General features: G+C 39.5%; 1 protein-coding gene across 4 annotated transcripts in view; it reads left to right on the forward strand.

Moving 5' to 3' along the window:
* Positions 1–4,652: 4,652 nt before the first annotated feature.
* PHF14 (PHD finger protein 14) overlaps positions 4,653–20,075 on the forward strand; it is a 162,248-nt gene continuing 146,825 nt past the window's right edge. For 3 of the 4 annotated variants that reach the window (XM_036402062.2, XM_036402071.2, XM_036402080.1), the window contains exons 1-3: positions 4,653–4,741; positions 5,234–5,344; positions 17,292–17,938. In XM_036402062.2, the coding sequence (XP_036257955.1) occupies position 4,741; positions 5,234–5,344; positions 17,292–17,938 (759 nt within the window). In that variant the 5' untranslated portion in view covers positions 4,653–4,740. Of the gene's footprint in view, positions 4,742–5,181; positions 5,345–17,291; positions 17,939–20,075 lie in introns of those variants that run through there. The other variant, XM_054514684.1, reaches the window with a different exon arrangement.

The following is a 20,075-nucleotide window of genomic DNA, read 5'->3' on the forward strand; positions in this document are numbered from 1 at the left end:
TGGGAACTTTTCCTGGTAGTATTTGACTGAAGTAGACCCTGTCTGCACTTTATTTCAAAGTCTTATTGTTCAGAGACTGTTCATACTGAATTTTCTCCCCTTTGTAATTTAAAAAGCAAGAACATCTGATTCAGTCTTTTTCTCTTTATATTTTACCATATAATACTAGACAAAAGAGATCACTGAAAGAGTTTGATGTAATGGCACAGTTAAAGTGTAAAAGCTGTAAGATTTCTCTTTGGAAAGATATTTGAAGAGGTCAGTCTCCATACCAAGCATGGTGATGTTTGGATAGACAAAAAAATGAGTCTGCCATTTGGATTCAGATAGGTAGGTCAGGGCTTTAACTGTCTGCTCGCTGAAAGGAAAATAAACCAGATACAAGATTTCATACTATTATTCTCCATTTACAGTTGGAGGATAAGTTAAAAACAGACTTACTCTTGAGTTTATCCCCTACTTGAGGAAATATTGCACTTTTTTCCTTTGAAAACTCACCAATTTTATTAAACTAAGAATAATTTATTTGAGCGTGACTGTATTTTCTGCTGACTTGCTATTGTGTAAATCCTTCTAAAATGGTCTTATTGAGCCACAACAAAGATTCCTTTTTTCCTAAGGCAAAAGTACATGCAGAAGATATTGTTTTCTCTCCTTCTCCAGCAGTTGAACAGCAGCACTGAAATGGAGATTCAGATACCTACTCTTGCAACAGGCTGCCCACTGAAGGCTCAGCCTGAAGACAACCGCTCGAATGCTGAGATAATTCAAAGACCTGATGTTTTGGACATGACCTGAAATACTGAAATATTCCTAGGCATTTTTTCAGGTATTATGCTAGTGATGGAGTTCCCATGACATTTTCCTACTAGATATACTATTTCAGCTCTTTACAATTTTCCACTAAAAATTACCTTTTGAGATGAATTTTTGTATGTGCATAAGGGTAGTACTTGAAGGTGCTACACTGACAACACTTAAAATCTATTTAATGGATATATATAGCAATGTCAGTACAGTGCCCAGCTCCCAGCAGTGTGCCAGTAATACCACATTTCTTCTACCAAAAAGGCAACTGAACATTTCAACATCTGTGGGTTTCTGCTGAGACTGGCAAAGGCCTTGCAGAAATAAGAAGATCAGACATTCTGAATGTTTCTTTCATTTGGAGCATGAGTTCTCCCTTCTTTTTCCCTTATTTGAAACAATCTGACTCTACTAGCATCTACAAAGGGGGAATTACCTTTTAATAGTTGTTTTAATAGCCAGAAACTTCCAAAGAATGATGAACAAAATACAAACTGGTAGTTCTACTTAATTTCTGTGCTGTATGTTTTATTTACTTCTAATTACTACATTTGGATGATTTGTTGGTAAGCCCTATCTTTGCAGCGCCCAGAAGGTTAGAGAAACAGTGAATAAATTTTAGGCACTTCACAGTTCTTTTCATTTTATTGATGTGGGTTTTTTTCCTGTTGAGGAATGTGGACAAGTATGCAAGCTGACTACAAAAGATAACAAAGAGTGCGTGCATGTTATTTTCAGAAATAAAAGTGCGAATATGCCTTTGGAGAGGGAAAAAAAGAGAGGAAAAAAAATATTTGGGACAAGAAAAAGTAAGACAGAAGGGCTAAGAGGGCTTGAGTCATGGAACAGAGTACAAAAGAGAAAAGGAGGAAGGAGCTGTTGAGGAATGTGAGGTGCTAATGAGGAGCAGAGGCAGGCAGCCATTAATTAACTTCTGTTTGATCACCTATTCCTGCCAGAACTATATCTGTAGAGACTGGAATAATCCTAGCATTGCAGCCTATCCCAGAGGGCTGAACTGAAAGTCCATACATCTGCTTTGACATTCTTATTTAAAGGATTCATGAATTCCTCCATTGTTCTACAGGGTGCTCCTCTCCCACTGTCTGCACTGTTCAGCCTGAGTTTCTCTCTGGGCCAAATCTGGAGGCAGTTCTTTTTACTGTTCCTTCCTGTTATATGTGATTTGGGCTGTCCTGCCAGTCAGTGTGCATGGGACAAAAGCAGAGGCTTGTCCATTGGCAGGGAGGAGATTCAGCAGAATGTGCTGCTGCACAGTACGTTCCATTATCATGGATCTGAAGAGTCTCAACGAAAGGATCCAAGCCCTGCTACTTGTCTTTTAAGAGGGAAATGGTGTGTGAAGGGAAATAGTAGGATAGGGATTGCCAAAAGGGGAAAAAAAATACACAGGAGTGAAAAGCTGACATACACAACTCCTCATTGAACAGGGAAGCTGGTCAGAGTTTGGAAGAAAATACTAGAGTTCATGGACCAATAGCATATTTGGGTAGGGCTGCCAAAACCAGATTCAGGAAAAGAATTCACTTTGCAGCCTCACCTCCTATGTAGCCAAAGAATTGATGGAGGGAACAGGAGCAGTGTGAACACATCAGCTATGGATGTGGTAATATGCTACAAAACCCCCAAGAAATTCAAGCACAGAATTCAAACAGAATTCACACTTACCTATGGAATTTTCGGTCCTTTCAAAATACTCAAAATCAGAAACAGAAAATTATTGTTGAAATTATTTCAGCTGCATAATTACATCATATACTAACCAGCCATCTCTGTGCTATATTTAAAACTTATACACCACCAACAAGCTACCCATCTTTGCAACGCCAAGAGGAGTTTTGGCTCTGGTATATGCAGCACTATGCTAAACATAGCCCAGGTTCTGGCCACAGAGCACACACTTGCCAAACTTTATGTCCCCTCCACTCTTCACCATGATAGGGAAGATGTGTGCTAATGTCTTTACAAACAATTCCATGGGTGAAGGTATGGGTGTTACCATCTTTGAAATGGGTCTTAATGTCTCTACTAACTTCAAGCACAGTTTTGTTACAAAGCCCATCCAGCTTGCCTCCTCGAACAAGTGGGAGTTTGTGAATTTTGGGCAGCAAGTTGTTACAGAGCCCAGTTTGACTCCAGAAACAGAGAAGTGGGTCTGCACAAACCTGAACTTCTGAACTTTGGGGTAAAATGACAGGTTCAAGGGGGGAATGTGTAGTAGGTAGCTGTACCTCCCTAGTACCTCAGCCAATGGGGAAAGGAACAGGGCAACATATGGCTGGGAGTTAAGGATAAAAGGAGGCTGCACCCTCTGAAACCCCAAGAGAGAAAATCCTGCAGGCTTGTGTGCCCCAGTAGACTCTCTCCCTTTATTTGAATAGTTACAGGACTCCTGTGTCTCCTTTATGGACACTGGAATATCATAGTGTGATTTTCTGTACAACCACAAAACGAGTTTAGCCCTACATTTATCCATCATTAAACATGTTATAGATGAGTTATGAGGCAGTTAGCTCTCACAATTGAGGGGTGAACATTATATGTACATTAAGAGAAGTTTTGTAGATGTATAGTTATGTTAATGTAATATGTCTTTGCCCCTTGCATTGTTATCACGGGATGGCTTTGGTGGTAGGGCATCTGGGGAGGGTTGGCTTATTACTATTATTGCTATAGTGATAAATGACCTCCAATCAAGATGTAAGAAAGTGATCTCCACCACTAAACAGCAAGGAAGGAGTCAACTGACAAGACTTTAGGAGGAGCTAGAGGTATAAAAGGTGAAACATCCATTTTGAAGAGCACACAGCTGAGAGTCACAGGGGCTCCCAGCATTGTGATTTTTCCTTATTTAGTCTTTTTATTATATTTTTTGTTGAGGTTTAAAAAACCTTTAAAATTTTAAAAAGTGAGCAGTCATTTCTCACAGACGCACTTTTTCCAATTTTAAAGCCCTTACAATCCTGTTGGAAGCTTTCCTGTTTATAGTACTATTCTCGATCCTCAAGCTCTTACAAGTACCTGTGAGCCAGAGCATCAGTTCCTTTAAAACTTTTGCGCAGTGGCTCATTTTGGTGGTGGAGGGGAGAGAGGCAAAGGGAACTCTGGAAAGTGTGCAAGCATTGGCCAGGGACAGCCCTGGCAACTGAGGCAAAGCTGGGACTCTTGCAAAGGCAATGGCCCAGCATTGCTGTCTTTGCTGTCCACCTCTCATGGTTTTGTGCTTTTGAGTTCGCAGACTCGTGATGTGGTCAAACAATAATCCCTGGGATTTGTATTGTCATGGAATCACAGCATGATTTGGGGTTGAAGGCACATTGAAGGTCACCTAGTTCCAACCGTGGGCTAGGACACCTTCAAATAGACCAGGTTGCTCTGTGCCCCATCCAACCTGGCCTTAAGCATCTCTTCCCAATTTCTTTTTTCTCTTCCCAGCAATGCAATAGATTGCTGTTCTTCAAAAGTTCGGGAGTGAGCTTGACAATGCAACAGAGCCCACGAGAAACTCAGCTCCTCGAGCAGGGGATAAATGAGAACAGCTGTTGTAACGCTTTCTCGTTTCCACACGGGGAAATGGAACAGTGCCGGGGTGGTTTTTAGACCTGTTTTTTACAGGCAGTATCCTGAGATTGAGCGGTTCCGCGCTGAGCGTGTGGGATCAGCGCCGGTCGCGGCGGTCCCGCCGCCGCCTCCCCGCCAGGCCGGGCAGGCCCGCGGGCACCGCCGCTCCCCGGCTTCCCCTCGCCGTGCGCACGCGCCCGGGCGGCGCCTGCGCGGCGGGGCGGGCGGCGGGGCGGGCGCGGGTCTGCATCCGGGTCGCCGCCGTGCCCATTGTCTGGGGAAGGGGCCCGGGGCTCGGCGGCGCTGCACCCGAGGGCCCCTGCCCGCCCGCCGCCCACCCGCGCAGGCTTTAGTAAGTGATCCGCAGCGGTTTTGCCGGCCGTGCCCCGCGGGGGTGCCGCCGTGCCCGCGGAGCGCCCCCGGCCCCGGGGGAGCGGGCGCATCGCCGTCCCTTGGGCGTCCCACGGTCCCGGTGCGCGCCCCTCTGCGTCTGGTGCCCGGCGGATCCCGCCGCGGCTTGTCCTCGGGGGATGCTGGCTGCTCCGGGGGCGTGTGGCGGCCCCAGCGCCCGCGCAGCCCTCCCGGGGCCGCGGGCAGCCCGGCGTGCGCGGTGCCGGGCGGTGCGGGGCGCCTGCAGGGAGCACCAGCGCTCCGCCGGCAGGGCGGACCCTGCCCGGCCTCACCTGTGGCAGCGGGTGTCCCCAGACCCCTGCGGCTGCATCTGCCGCCTGCTCTCAGGACTGCCCCTGCCTGTCACGCCCGTGCTGCCTTTAATTTAAATGCCCTTAGCGATGCTGAGTGCTCTTTATGCCAGCCAGTAACAACACTGTTTTTTTCCCTGCAGTGGACCGCAGTTCGAAGAGGAGACAGGTGAAGCCTTTGGCAGCTTCACTGCTGGAAGCTTTAGATTATGATAGCTCTGATGACAGTGATTTTAAAGTTGGAGATGCTTCAGGTAAATATGCTTTCTCATCTCCTCTCTTCAGAATTATCTCATTTTTGGTTTATGGTTGCTCATTTAATATCATATAGTGAGGCAGAATGCTTGTAGTGAGTCTGCTGGGACTTGAAGCCCCTTGAAGAGAGTGACGTGGTTGGATAACTGGGAATCAATACTTCAGTTGTGATTATTCTTTTACAACAGAAACCTCGTGATTGTCAAGCAAGTTTTGGTAGAAACATTTGAGTAGCTTTTGTGCAGACTGCCTTTACTGTATTTGCTGCTTTTGAGTTCTTCAGTGTCGGGATAGTTTTTGGAATAGTCACTGTATTTAGTAGTGAAATAAGAATCTAAAGCCATTTTGTTTTGAACAAGTCTGGATAATAGTTTGTTTTGGACTTACGAACTTGACTTTTTCTCAAGATTAATTCTACTCGGTGAGTAAGAACCTAAAGCAAAAAGATAATCTGTTCTGGTTTTTATTGTTTTTTTACAATAGACAAGCTTAGGGTCTCCATTCAGATAGAAATATGCAGAAAAGTGTATACATTTCATACTAGATGGAAGTCCTTACCACAGAGAGTTGTTGTTTGCAGTCTTTTCTATATGTGCAGATTCCTATATCTGCAATGAACATTGACAGAAACTGAAAATAGACAAGACGGCCAAAATAAAATTAGTAAACTCAAGTATATTGAAGGAAAGGAGAATAAGGGATAGGACCATGTTGGTCAATAAACTGCACATTAGATTTTCTGTGGTGTATGCTGAGGGAAATTAACAAGAAGATGCAGGATGTGTAAGATGTGAGGGAAGCGTTATGACAGCTTATCAAATAACTTGACTTTGTTATTTCTGCACTGGGGATGCTGGTGTATCTTTTGTGTGAATGTATAGTGCAAAAATATTCCCGTTTAAAGGCTTATTCTTTAGCATTTGGCAAGTTCCTCTGCATTGATGAACTTTAAAATTCTTAATAATAATTCATCCAATGTCAGGTTTAAAGTATGCCCTAATGCTCCTTGTTTGTTTTGGTTTGGGTGGTTGGTTTTGTTCTTCTCAGCACCTCTTCCCCTAGATTTAGACATATTTCACTTGGTTGTTCTGGTAGAGCAGGCTGCAGTAGCTTAAGAGAGTAAAACTGATGTCATCTTACAATTTCAGTTTCAGACTTTTGGGGGCTTGTGTCGTCTACTCTTAATTCTGTTCTGAGGCTTTTTGATCCTTTATTTTGAATAAGGATATAATTTGCCATGAAAGAAAATTATTTTTAATTACTAAAGAAAATCTTGGTGTTCTGGAACAATAATGTAGGCAGGATTTAAGAGAAGATGAGGATTGGAAAGGGAGTATGGGTGATGAACACATGATTCAGAGCAGTATATTAGTTGGTCAGGAGACAGTAATTTATTAAAAGTAATGAATACAGCTTTCTGGCTCAACATTTTGTGAGTGTAGAAGATTCATTTGTAATTGCTATCCTTTTTGACTTTTAGGACATTGTATATATACTAGAGGGAGCTGATCACTATCTAGCCTTTACTGTATTTCAAAATCAATTTCATTTTGAAGAAGTTGAATGGATTTTCCTTTAAATATGCAACACTGAATTGAAACAAGCATATGAGGAAAAACCAAGTTCTACTAAAAATGTTTTTTTCTAATTGCTGTTTTGTGTTGCTATATCTCATGAAGTGTTGTTTTAGCATTTCCAAACTTATGTCTGTCATTTGTAGGAGAAATTAATGTTTTGTTTAGTAACACTTTGAAACAGCAAGAGAATTTGACATCTTATACTTTAGATGAAGATTATCAATGTGGAAAAAGAAATTTGTGAGGGCTTGGAGAAGTTGGGGGATAGAAAGTTACTACAAATAAGAGTTTCTTACGTGTAATACAAGTTTAAATGAATAGTTGCAGGAAATCAGAATCAGAGCATCTGTACTGGTTTAAAATGAAGCTGGTACAACATACTTTTAAATTTGATTGCACTTAGTCCATTTCAATTTGGCTGGAGGAAGTGATTAAATAAAGGGATTTTCTTACACACACACATACATATACACACACACATATACATATATAGGACTCTCCATGAGCAGTCTGTTGCAAATCAGTATTTAGTATTTGCTTGAATTCAAAATGACGTTGTATAGTTTGCTTACAAAAGGAAGTAAGTGTGTCAGAAGTAAGAACCAGTCTGCACTGAGTATGAGCATAAATTATACTATGGTGATTCCACAAGTCCATGACGTATGTTTATGTTTATTTCATTCACAAATGCATGTATAGGTGTTTAAAATAACAAACAAAATTTGAAAATTAGGTTAAAGGATTATTTAAATATGGAGTTAAAAGAATTCTGAAGTTGTTTTCTCCCTGATGACTGTGTTGTGTCCATATGTGTGAGCTTTAGGATCTCCAGTGATAAGTACTAGTAGATGATACTCTGCAAATATATGGGGACTGAACCCAGAAGACCTCAACTTTTACACACCTTCATTGTTCTGCCAGATTTCTGGGAATATGCAATGCAATAAGAATTTGAGAAGTTGCTATTAAGTTCTTTTAGGAAGCAGCTGGCATTTCTGATTTTCTGTTTTCAGAGTCCTGGCACCTTGGTACATTTTTTCATTATAAAAATATTTCAAATCACCTAACCCGTATTTCCACCAAAAATTCCACAGGCAACGTGGACTTTTAGTTTCAGTGTAATTAATTTCTTTTCTTTTGGATTTAGGTCATACCAGCAGTCAGTTGGCCTTTTCTGCTTAAAAGATCTCAACATTCTGACATCTCTTTAGAGAAATTGATTTTAGAACTGTTACATTCTTGTAAATTTACTTCATGTCAATAGTTTTCAAGCCTCCAGGATTTTCATTATGTTTATACTGAACAAAGTAATTGTTAATGGCTTCTCTGTTTCCATTAGTGATGCCATATTCTAAAGTACTGTATTCTTCTGGTTTCTGTAAACATCTTGAAAAAATTGTTCCATGAGAAAAACTGTCATACGTAATCTTTATGTGGGATCAATCAAAAGAACTGTCCCTTTGGAGTCAGAGTGTACAAACATGTGATTTGAAATGACGGTGCTAAAATATACTCAACCTAAAGCTTTTAATAGAATCTTTTACAATGCATGTCAGTTATTTAAAGTTTTTCTTGTAAGTTAACTAAAGCATGCTTTGGGGAGTCCTTTTTTTCTTTTTTTTTTTCTGCATTGGGAGCAGCTGGAGATACACTGATGTCAGAAATCAGAGTACCGGTTTAGAGTAATTCCCAGCAGGATTCCAGCGCAAGAATTTACCACTTTTCTTCTCTCTCATCGGTGAATTCAGTCAGTTTTGTCAGTGCATATACTGAAATTGAAATCATACAGAGGAATGTAGAGGTCCCTGAGCAACAATCATGTGTGAATTTAAGGACTGGTTCCTATTGCAGTGTAGCTGAGAAGAAAATAACTGAACGTTGCCTGTGAAGAACTCAATCCTGTCACTGCTTCTGCTACTAGTCTTGTTGACTCAATTTTTTTTTTTTTTTTGGTGTTGAGTGTGAAGCCTGACATGCATATATATTATGTACTTATGTACTTTTCTTGCAGTTGAAGTCAGTTTTTAAAACAAGAAATGATCTACATAAATGCATATATTATCTATTTTGAAAAACCTGTGTCTTGATCTAGAAATAAAAAGTTGCAAATATCATTATCTTTATGTAACTCGTTTCCTTTTAGCACAATTACACTTTTACTTTCCTATATGGAATATTGTAATATAAAGAAATGATTGTGAAGGATCAAAATACTGTAGTGTTTAACAGTACTGAAATCTTGATGAAGAAACAAATATATTTGGTTTTTTAGACTAAACTTAAATGTTAGGCAAGAGTAAAGTTGCAAGGTGTTTCAGTAGACAGTGAAGGTAAAAGAAAATATTGGCTAGTTAATCGTTAGTAAATGATGATGTATTTCCATATTAATGTGTAGTTCCTGAGACTGGAATTCACAGGAGTTTTTCCTAATTGAGAAAATGGAAAATATCAGCAGTATGTTCTTTTGGAGTATCTTCATCCCTGGTAAAACTTTTGTCTGTACCGATGTCTGCCACTCTTAAGTAAAACTTTGGAGTCACTGACAAGATTTTCAGCTTCCATTTTCGTTGTTAACACTGGGATTTCTGTTATTCCAGGTGCTTGCTGACAAGCAATTGGTAGGGCACCCAATTTCATCAGTGTTCTAACCTTGTACATGAGGCACTTCCTAATGACTTAAGTCAGAATTGGCGATCTTTAGTTTTGAGTGGTTTTCAGTACATCTACTGAAATGCCATATGACATAATTATTGCTACTGTAAAAGTGAGGAAGCTGCTTACGAAATGACTTTCCTTTGTTCTCTTTCCATCATTCTTTCTATAAAACTAAATACTTGTTTTCTGATATGTGTAAATATGGATCAGTGGTCAGTTTCATCTCCTGCTCTGCCCAGTTTCCATCTGCAGTTAATACATATTAGATACTTCTTTTCAGAACATTATTTGAGAAGAAAGTTTCTCTCTGTAGGGCTGTAGCATCTATATTGGTTTGGTTTTGTGTGGTTTTAATCATGTTATTTTGGACAGTTCAATTTTTTTAACTGCCAGCACCACTGATGTTGAATTGCTGGTAGTCTACCAGTGTTTAATCATCAAATGCAGCAAAATAGCATAGAAAGTCAGGGGCATATATCTAACTGGTGTGTTAGATTCTCTTTCTTGGAATTATGTTGCAAGTGAGGTATTAAGCCTTTAGTTCTTGCTTATAGTTTTATTGATTGTAGCATAGTGGACCTCTGTGTCTAATAGTCAAATGGAATCACAATTTTACCAGTTACACAACTCTGCTTTAGTAATTTAAAAATTCTTATTTTCCATACATGACCTAGGTTTTCCTGCCTCTTTTTTTACATCCAGTTATTAATATTGTAGCTTTCTAGTTAGTTTAAACATTTCCTTAAGGTATTATGGAGTCTTTATTTGTGATATCTAGATCAGATATGTAGGAAGTACAGCTGCTTTTGCATGTTTGGTATGACACCTGTGCCAAGGATATTTTGTGGTACTGGATCTGCTTTTCTGTAAGGAAATTTGTGGCCAGTGGCTGTTGACAAACACTTCCAGTAGTGCTTTCCACATTTCCCATCCATCAGGATGCACCTGGGTGGGGGATTGTACATGGTGCTTGACATGGTGTTTTAGCAGAGATCACTAGGTATCATTTCACATATCTTGTCAAAGGCTAGTTGTTGGCCTTGTGGTGGGGGAAAAAGAGGGTAAAGGACCAATAGATAAGATGGTGGTGGTGGTGTGACATTAACCTCACCTGCATCCTGGTTTTTGTCACTGCTCTCAAAAAGAGGATATAAGGCCACTATAGGCTATTTGTCACATGATAGCTAGATTATTATTCAATAATATTATTTAGCAGTGATAACTTGGTAGTTGCTTTCTGTGTTGCATGATCAACTTTTCAGTATTCCAGGATCCTTGATTATATTTGTTGTAGCTAGCTTTGAGCACTTTGGAAAGACTCAACCAGATAGGATTTAGCGCCAATAAAGGAACTTTCTAAAATGATTCCAAATGCTTCTTGTCTACTATTTGGAATTTGTTAAGCTTTGTTAGTCGAAGAGCCAAGTCCAAAATTGAGTCCATGATTGCATTTAACCAGTTTAACCTTTAGAGTTCACTTAAAACAATCAATAAAGCTGTTTTTCAAAGAGCTGCTTATTAAGCTAAATACTGCATGGAAGAACCAGACTGTCTTCTGTGAGTGGTTGGCCAGGTACTTTTGGAGTGAAGCTCTTGCACCCTGTATACATTAATTTTCTTAGAATGTTGAAAAAATACCTGGAAATTGTGGTGTGTCATATTTAAAATTGTAAAATGGTCCTGCAAAAAACCCTGGGAAGATTTTTTTTTTGTTGACTCATGTAATGATTTCAGTAGGTTTACCCTGAAGTCTTGAAGTCTTGTGCCTCATACATGTTATATACAAGACTCCACAGCTGAGCGGAGTGTTTCTTTATTGCACTTTTTTTTTGTGTGTGTTAAGTCTGTAGCATAATGTTCTGTTCTTTTCAGAATTATCCTCTTTAGATTTGAGTGCCACCTGCTGTTGTGCTTAGTAGAGCCAAAGATGCAAGGTATAGAGGAATAAATGATGTCTTTCTCCTAACTGTTATCTCTCCTATTTGTCCTCAGTGGAACTCTGTATTCTTCACTATTTGATGGTGTATCTAGCCCCATCTTTCACTTAGAGTGGCTTTACTTCTCTCCTATAGGGAATGACATGATATGGTTGCCAATTTGAAAGACCATTCTTTAAGCATTTCTTTCAAGGAGAAAATTGTATACTGCAACCTCTTCCTCAGTAAAAGTGCAGCTGACAGAAGAAGACCTGCAAAAATTGCTGTTATCACAGAATAGCTCTTTCTAGAAAAGCACCTATCGCAGTGGATGCATTCAGATCAAGGAGAGATATCTCTTTACTATAGATAACTCTCTCTGGTGTGTATATGAATATATAACAGAGACTAGAAAGCAAAATGTGCAGGCAGACGGCAAGAGAAATTGAAGGAGAGAAGTGAGTGAAAATAGTGCTTATTTGCTCTCTGCTTTAAATTATTGCATTGTGTATTGTTGATGTACGTGAATCAATGTTAGTAAATTAGAGTGCTGTTAGACATCAAACTATACCAAGCTATTCCCTCCAAAACAAAATGAAAGCTTAAATTGGCAAGAAGTCTAAGACTATTTAGAAATGCATCAGCACAGTTAAAGCATCAAAACAAATGTCTGTCATAGATTTACAGTGGGGAAATAATGAAAGCTAAGTTAAATTTCAGTTAATTTTAACATAACAAAATCTTGTACTACCTTATTTACAGTAAGACAAATAGTGCACATGGGCACTTGGCACCTGTGGAATGAGATACAAAATACACTGTGCTTTGAGCATACAATCTGTGATATGTCTAGTATGAGAGTATAGCTTTAGGAGTTACTTGTAAAATGTTTATGGAAACTGGTGAGTATCATAGAATTTTAGAATTGTGTACTCTGGAAAAAACTTTTTAAGGTAGAGTCCAACCGTTATCCTAGCACTGCCAAGCCCACAGCTAAATCATGTCCCTAAGTGCCACATCTACACATCTTTTAAATATTTCCAAGGTGGTGACTCAGCTACTTCCCTGAGGAGCAACCTTTTCTGTGAAGTTTTTCTTAATACCGAACCTAATTCACCCCTGTTACAACTTGAAGCTGTTTTCGTCTTGTTCCATCAGTTGTTACATGGGAGGAGAGACTGACCCACCCCTTGCTGTGTCCTCTGTTCAGGCAGTTGTAGAGAGTGATAAGGTCTTTCAAAAAGCCTCCTTTTTGCCAGACTTCTGCTCCAGACCTTTCACCAGCTCCACTGTCCTTCTCTGGACACACTCCAGCATGGCAGTGTCTTTCTTGAATTGAGGAGCTCAGAACTGGACACACAACTGGATTTGAGGTGTGGCCCCACCAGTCTGAGTAAAGAGGACAGCAGCTGCCCTGGTCCAACTTGCTTCACTATTGCTGGTACAGACTAGGATGCCACTGGTCTTCTTGGCCGCTTGGGCACGTACTGGGTCTTGTTCAGCCAAATGTCAATCAGCACCCCCCACGCTTTTCCACTGAGCAGCTTTCCAGCCCCTCTGCCCCCGTCTGTTGTGCTCTGTCATCTTGATGGCATTCAGGATGATCTGCTTCCATGACCTTCCAGGGTCAGGCTGGTAAGACTGACTGGAGTTCCCTGGATACTCCTTCTTGCAGATGGATATCATATTTTTTTTAAACATCTAATCAGGTGGAACCTCACTGGTTAGCTAGGATTGCTGGTAAATGGTTGAATGTTGCTCATTTGGGCCCACAGATGTGTGTGCATCTGAGAGATGTAGCAGATCACTGACCATTTCCCCTTGGGTTGTGTGCTTCATTGTGCTGCCTGTGTCTGTTCTAGTTTAGGGGGATGGATATGCAGAGAACAGTGGGTCTTGTTGTTAAAGACTGAGGCAAAGAAGGCATTAAGTACCTCAGCCTTTTCTTACATCCTTTGACACTGCTTCCTTCCTCATTCAGTAAAGGGTGGAGATTGTCTTTGGTCTTCGTTTTGTTGATTATGTATTTATTATCTTTTATAGCAGTAGTCAGATTAAGTTCTAATTGGACTTTAAAATCCTTCGAATTTTTTCCATGAAAAAAAAAAGTCTATGTCACATCATTCCTGTAGTCCTCTTGAGTTGCCTGCCCCTTCTTCCAAAAGAGGCAAATTCTCCTTATTCTGAGTTCCATTGAAAGCTCTCAGCTCTCTGTTCAGGCACATCAGTCTTCCTCACTGCTGGCTTATCTTTCAGCACATAGGGATGGCTTGCTCCTGTGCTTTCAAGATTTCCTTGAAGAATGTCCAGACTTCCTGGACTGCCTCCCAAGAGACTGTTGACCAAGCCTCTCAACAGGCATCATCTCTCTGAAAGTCCAGGATAGAAGTTCTGCTGACCCCCTTGCTTGCTTCTCTGAGAATTGAAAATTATCGTTTGAAGTTTGCTCTGCCCAGAACACCCTCCAGTCATCACATCACCCACAAGGCCTTCTCTGATCACAGGTAACAGGTCCAGTAGGCTCCCTCATTGTCTGTGTCAGGCAGTTATCTTCCACATGCTCCAGGAGCATTTCCTCTCTGCTGTATTGTGTTTTCAGCAGACATCTGGTAACTTGAAGTCCACTGTGAGAATGAGGGCTAGTGGTTGTGAGACTATGGACTGCTTATAGACTATTTTGCTTTCCTCTTCATCCTGGTTGGGTGATCTTTAACAGACTCCCACCAGTATTGCCTTGTTGGACTTTCCTGAGTCTTACCCTTAAACAACCATATTGTCCTTACACCCTAGACAATCAAAACACTCCCCAACATATGGGGCTATCCCACCACCTCTCCTTCTTTGCCTGTTCCTTCTGAAGGGTTTATAGCCATCCAGTGCAGCATGTCCATGCTGCATGTCCATGCTCTGGCTGTCCATGTTATCTCATGTCTACATGCAGGACAACTATGTCATAGTTTTACTGCTGCTTAGTGGCTTTCTGCACCTTCTGTTTGTTGCCTCTGCTGAGTATGTTGGTGTAGAGGCACTTCAGCTGGGCTATTGATCTCTCCAGCTTTTTGGGGGAACAAGCCGTAAGTCTTTCCATGACCATTTTCAGTCATGTCTATGTTTTCTAGCACATAATATCCCTTGAGTCTTTACTGCTGGAGGGATCTCCATTCCCTGCCTCCACTGAGGTGACAGACCATGCTAGACCTTTCTAGCATGTTGTCCCCCAAACAGTGCTGTGCTGTCCCCAGGCATATCTCTAGGGAACTTGGGTTTATTCCTTTCCCCCTTCAAATCTAATGTAGTCTTTCAGTGAGCCCTGCTAACTCCTATGCAAGGATCCTTTTCCCCCTCTTTGTATCTGGTGTGCCCTGTCTGTTGCCAGCAGGCTGGGTATCTTATAAACTAAGTCATGATCAAAAAACCTTTAAAGATTATCTGAGTCAACCCCCTGCCTTGGTCAGAAACTTATTTCACTAGATCAGATTGTTTAAAGCCCCATCCCACCTGGCCTTGAATATTTTCAATGATGGGGCACCTACAGCTTCCCTGGACAACCTGTTCCAGTATCTCACCATGCTCATTGAAAAGTTTCTTGTGTCCAATCTAAACCCTATTCTCTTTCAGTTTAAAACTGGTTCCCCTTTTTCTGTCACCACAGGCCTTAGTAAAAAATCTCTCTCATAAGCTCTGTTCTCCCTGGAGCCTTCTCCAAACTGAACCACCCCAACTCTTTGAGCCTGTCTTCTTGGAGTGTTGTAGCCTTCTCACCATTTTTGTGGTCTTTCTGTGGAGGTACTCTCTCTTAATGAGGAAAGGCTGAGAGAACTAGGCCTGTTCATCCTTAAGAAGAGATGACTGAGAGGGGAGTCATCCATGTCTATCAGTGTCTGAAAGGAGAGTGTTGAGGATGGACCAGGCTCTTTTCATCTTTTCAGTGCCAAGCAATAGGACAGGAGGCAATGGGCAGAAATTGATCCACAGGAAGTTCCACTTGAATCTGAAGAAAAACTTCTTTAGTGTGCAGGGGGCTGAGCACTGGGCAGATTGTCCAGAGATGTGCAGTCTTCCTCACTGGAGATATACTCAAGAACTGTCTGGATGCAATCCTGGGCAGCGTGCTCTGGGATGACCCACTGTGGTCCCTTCCAGCCTTACTCATCCTCTGATTCTGTAGCAAACAAATTATTGTAACTTGAAAGCAATTCTTTTGGATTGCCTGTTAGTTAATACTGGTTTTATTTCTTGTGTACGCCTGATTCATGTTCTACTCTTTCAAAACTTCAGTTAATTATCTTGTACTTTGATTATTACAATTAAGGCTAATAGGTGTGGAGAAATGACTGAATTATGTTTTTCTCAAAGAATGTGAAAAAAAACTTGTGTTTTTTCTGGATCTCTAAATGTTAGAACATATGTTGGAAACTTCTAGTTTTTATTAGCTTGTAAGGGGATGGATAGTTTTGATGTCTTAATCAGTAATAGTAGCACTTAGGGCTTTTTTTGTCAATAGTTACATAATCTCCTCACTGAACTCTTCCATATGCAGGTATATGCAGAAGAAGGCAAAACTGACCATTATATTGAAGTAGCAACTGGCTAATCATTGGCAATGTTCTTTGGGGTGGAAAAAAATGCCATAGGAAATGACACACTGTGCACACCTACCTCAGTGTCTGTTTATTTGGATTTATACAGAGCTGAGCGTACAGAGAAATTCTCTGTGTAAGGTGATACTGAGTGATGGAGATTTTTGGGTTGTAACTAAAGAAATCAAGTTTTGGGTTTTTTTTGAATTTGTGAGCATCGACGTGTTCCATCTTTGCATCTGCATGACAGTGGATCAAGAACTTGGTGCTGGCTTTGAGCAAACTGAAAACTGTAGTCACTGCCTAATTGATCTCTGCATTGGATCAGGAAACTATATTTTCTTTTTAAAATTAAAAAAAATATTTTCAGAGTTTTTCTTCCTTAAAACAGTACTATGAATGAAAAGCAATAGATTCATATAAGATGAGAGATAGCAGGGTGGATGCTGTTTATAAAGTTTAGCAAGTTCACATGTAATTTTTCAATATCTTTTACGTGTGCTTTATAGTAAAAATGTCTCTTTTTATATAAAAACTTCTCTTTTTTCTTTTTTGTTGCTCGTGTTGGCATGTGTTAATTAATGAAATAGTGAGTACATGCAAAATAGTACCATATGAGTAGTGTAAGGTTAATGCATTGTAGTGCAGCTGCAATGCTGAGTGAGGCATAGTTTATGTGGGATTAATAAGTGAACTAACCTTAAAAATTAAAAGAGCCCTCAAACCCAGAAAAACAAAGATGTTTTGAAAAAGAAGGTGTGGGATTATCCATATTATTATTAGAACTAGCTATGTAAACTCTTCATTTTGTAATTTGAAACCTCTTCTATTGGATAGCTATTTTATTTTGAAGATGTAGAAAACACCTCCAGAAATTAAAAACTGGAATACTCTTTCTTTAAGATGTGACTTCACATGGAAATTACTGTGCTACTGCTTTTTGTTAATATGAGCTACAGTTCAAAGGAACATACAATGCTCATTTAATAAGTTCTACCATCTTTTTTTTTTGGCATCTTAAAGTGCACACATGTTTAACAGATTCTCAACATAGCACTCGAAATAGCAATATTTGGACATCAGCTGAAAAAATAGGTGGAATACCTTATGAGGGAGGAACATGCATCATTCTTTTGTTTAACAACTTGCTTCAAGAGATTTTATTTTTGGGGGTACATTTGTGTCGGAACTTTTTTTAAATTTTCATATGCTCAACAGATTCTGAAGGAAGTGGTCATGGGAGTGAAGATGCATCTAAGGACAGTGGTGAAGGTTCCTGTACTGAATCAGAAGAAAATATCTTGGAGGAGGAACCGGCAGAAGAGAAAGTAGAAGAACAACAGCCGAAAGCCTCCACTGAAGAAGTGCCAACAACAGACAAAGAGGTAATTAAAACTGAAAAGAAAGAGCAGGAAGATGAAGAAGAAAAGCCAAAAAAGAAGAAAGAGAAGGAGAAAGCAGCTGAACCTGATGCTGTAGCTGATGAGCAAACAAATGAACCAAAAAAATGGAATTTGCGCAGGAACCGCCCCCTGCTGGATTTTGTATCGATGGAAGAGCTGAATGATATGGATGACTACGACAGCGAAGATGACAATGACTGGCGGCCTACCGCTGAGAAAAGAAAAGGAAAGAACGCGCAGAAAAAAGAGGGGAGTGATGGAGATAACGAAGATGATGAAGATGACGGGAGTGGAAGCGATGAGGATGACAATGATGAGGAAGCTAATGAGGAAGATAATAGCAGCACGGCTAGCGATGGAGGATCCAAGAAGAAGAAGAGTAAAGTTCTTAACAGGAATAATGCAGATGATGAGGAATTGACAAATGATAGCCTGGCTCTTTCACAAAGCAAGAGTAATGAGGTAGTGCAACCAACTTTCTATAATATATCTGTTGACAAATGGAAACTACTCCCCAGTAGCTATTCTGTTAATATTAAAAGTTAAACTGATTAGCTGGACTTGTGTTCACACAATAATAAGTGAAGCAGGAAAGATTATGCTAAATAGGCACTGCATATTAAATAACCTTGCTTGGACCATTTGACCAATCTAATGCCACTAAAGTCAATAGTGGGACTTCTCTTGGCTTTACAGAGATTGGATTAGTACTAAAACAAATAGGAGGTCCAGTATGCAAACCAACATATGTTAGCAAGAATTCTAGTTCTGTTTTAGTATAAATGTTGTATATGAAAGTTAAAAGCATCTGTGACATAATCATAAAATAGATGAATGAGGCATTATTCTTTGTGACAAACATCAAAGTCTGAACAAAGTTCACTTTTAAAAGAATGCACACTAGGTTTAAAATCAAATAGAATAATTATGATAATTTATGTTGGATTTGCTTATAATAGTCACAAATACACTAAATTCTTACCATACTAAAAGCATTTGGGTACTAGGAGTATTATATTAAATATTTTCTGATTGCAGAATGTGAATATTATATATATGTTTAATAAGGTAACCTTTTTTTCCCTATGCACAATTTCAGTTGCGTTGAAGATTGTGCCTGTGGAAAAAATAAGAGACCAGGTTGTCACTGTGGCTGACTTCATGTTCTGCAATAGCAAAATTCTGAAAAAAAATAGGAAGAATTGCTATAAAATCTATATTCATTTTTCAGGATATAATCACAATGCCAATATAACATTTGAGAAATGGTAGTGATATGACATTATTAAAAGTTCTGCTGTTCCCTTTAAACTTTGTTTTAATGTGTAAAATGACAGAGAACTAAATAGTATTTGGATTTGGTCTATTTTAGATAATTTTATAGATGTTATATATATAATTATATTTATATATTTTTGCTGTGCTGTTTTAGCTACTAGTAATAATAGGTATTGAAAAAAAAAGCATGATTTCTTTGGGTTTTTTTTTCTTTTTTTAACCTTTTGTATAGGCATCTTTCCTTATCAGGCTCTGTGATTCTCTTACTATTACCTGCATTTTTGTGGCTCAGGAGCTGAAAGTACTCTACCAATACTAATGATCAGAACTTGTAACAGAGAGAGGCAGTTTTCTTTCAGAGTTGCTTCCCATATCAAAATGGAGATGTGCAGCTGCATTCCTAGTGATATATTCTTCAGTTTAATTTCCATTGGCTTGGAAAAACAGACCTGTTTCAGAAACCCAGAGTTGTCTCTGATGTATCTTCTTAGAAGCTTCTTAGTATGCATGGATATCATATTCTGATCATGCCTTAGATTTAGAACAGTGATCAGAACATAAAATTGAAAATTTGAAGTTCAGATTATAATTTTGTAACAGATAATTTATCTTTTTTGCATATAAAGTGCTGTACTGTGTATGACTTGGTCTTTATCAAGAAGTTTTGCAAAAGTATCTGTAGACTGAATTATAGACTGGAAGGTTCAGATTTCTGATACTCAATATACTGTATTGTAACAGTAGCTACAATTTTTAAATAGTAAAAACAGAAAAAGAGTAAAAAAAGTCTTGTCTAGCAGATACATCTATCAAAGTCTCATCACACTGCAGAAACTGAGTTCTTAGAAAACTGAGTTCTTAGATGGTAATAAATTTAGGAAAGAATGTCCAGGTAATTAGTTCTGAACATATATGCATTCTTCCTTTCTTTCCTTCACTTATTTTTGGAGGATGGAAACTGGGGAGGGTGTTGGGGAGGGATTGTTCAGTTCTTGTTTTCCTGAGGTTTTTATTTGTTTACATATTACAAAAGTATTTTGAGGCCTGCATATGCATTATTTTAACTTCCTGTAATTAAATGCTACAAACTTTTCTATTGTATTATGCACAGAATACAAACTTAGCTTTCTTTCCTGAGGTCAAGCATCATTAATAGGTAAATGGTGCTTTTCTGTTTTTATAATTATGACCACTTCATAGGACTCTTCTATTCTCAGTGAGGTGGTGGTTGTATTTTTAATTTTTTCCCCTTTAAAGTTAAAAGTCTATGGGCATATAGCTTGAAATGCTCACTTTCTTCATTAATACCGCAGAAATGGGA

Source organism: Molothrus ater, chromosome 1 (assembly GCF_012460135.2).
Source record: "Molothrus ater isolate BHLD 08-10-18 breed brown headed cowbird chromosome 1, BPBGC_Mater_1.1, whole genome shotgun sequence".
In the NCBI taxonomy this organism is placed as follows: domain Eukaryota; kingdom Metazoa; phylum Chordata; class Aves; order Passeriformes; family Icteridae; genus Molothrus; species Molothrus ater.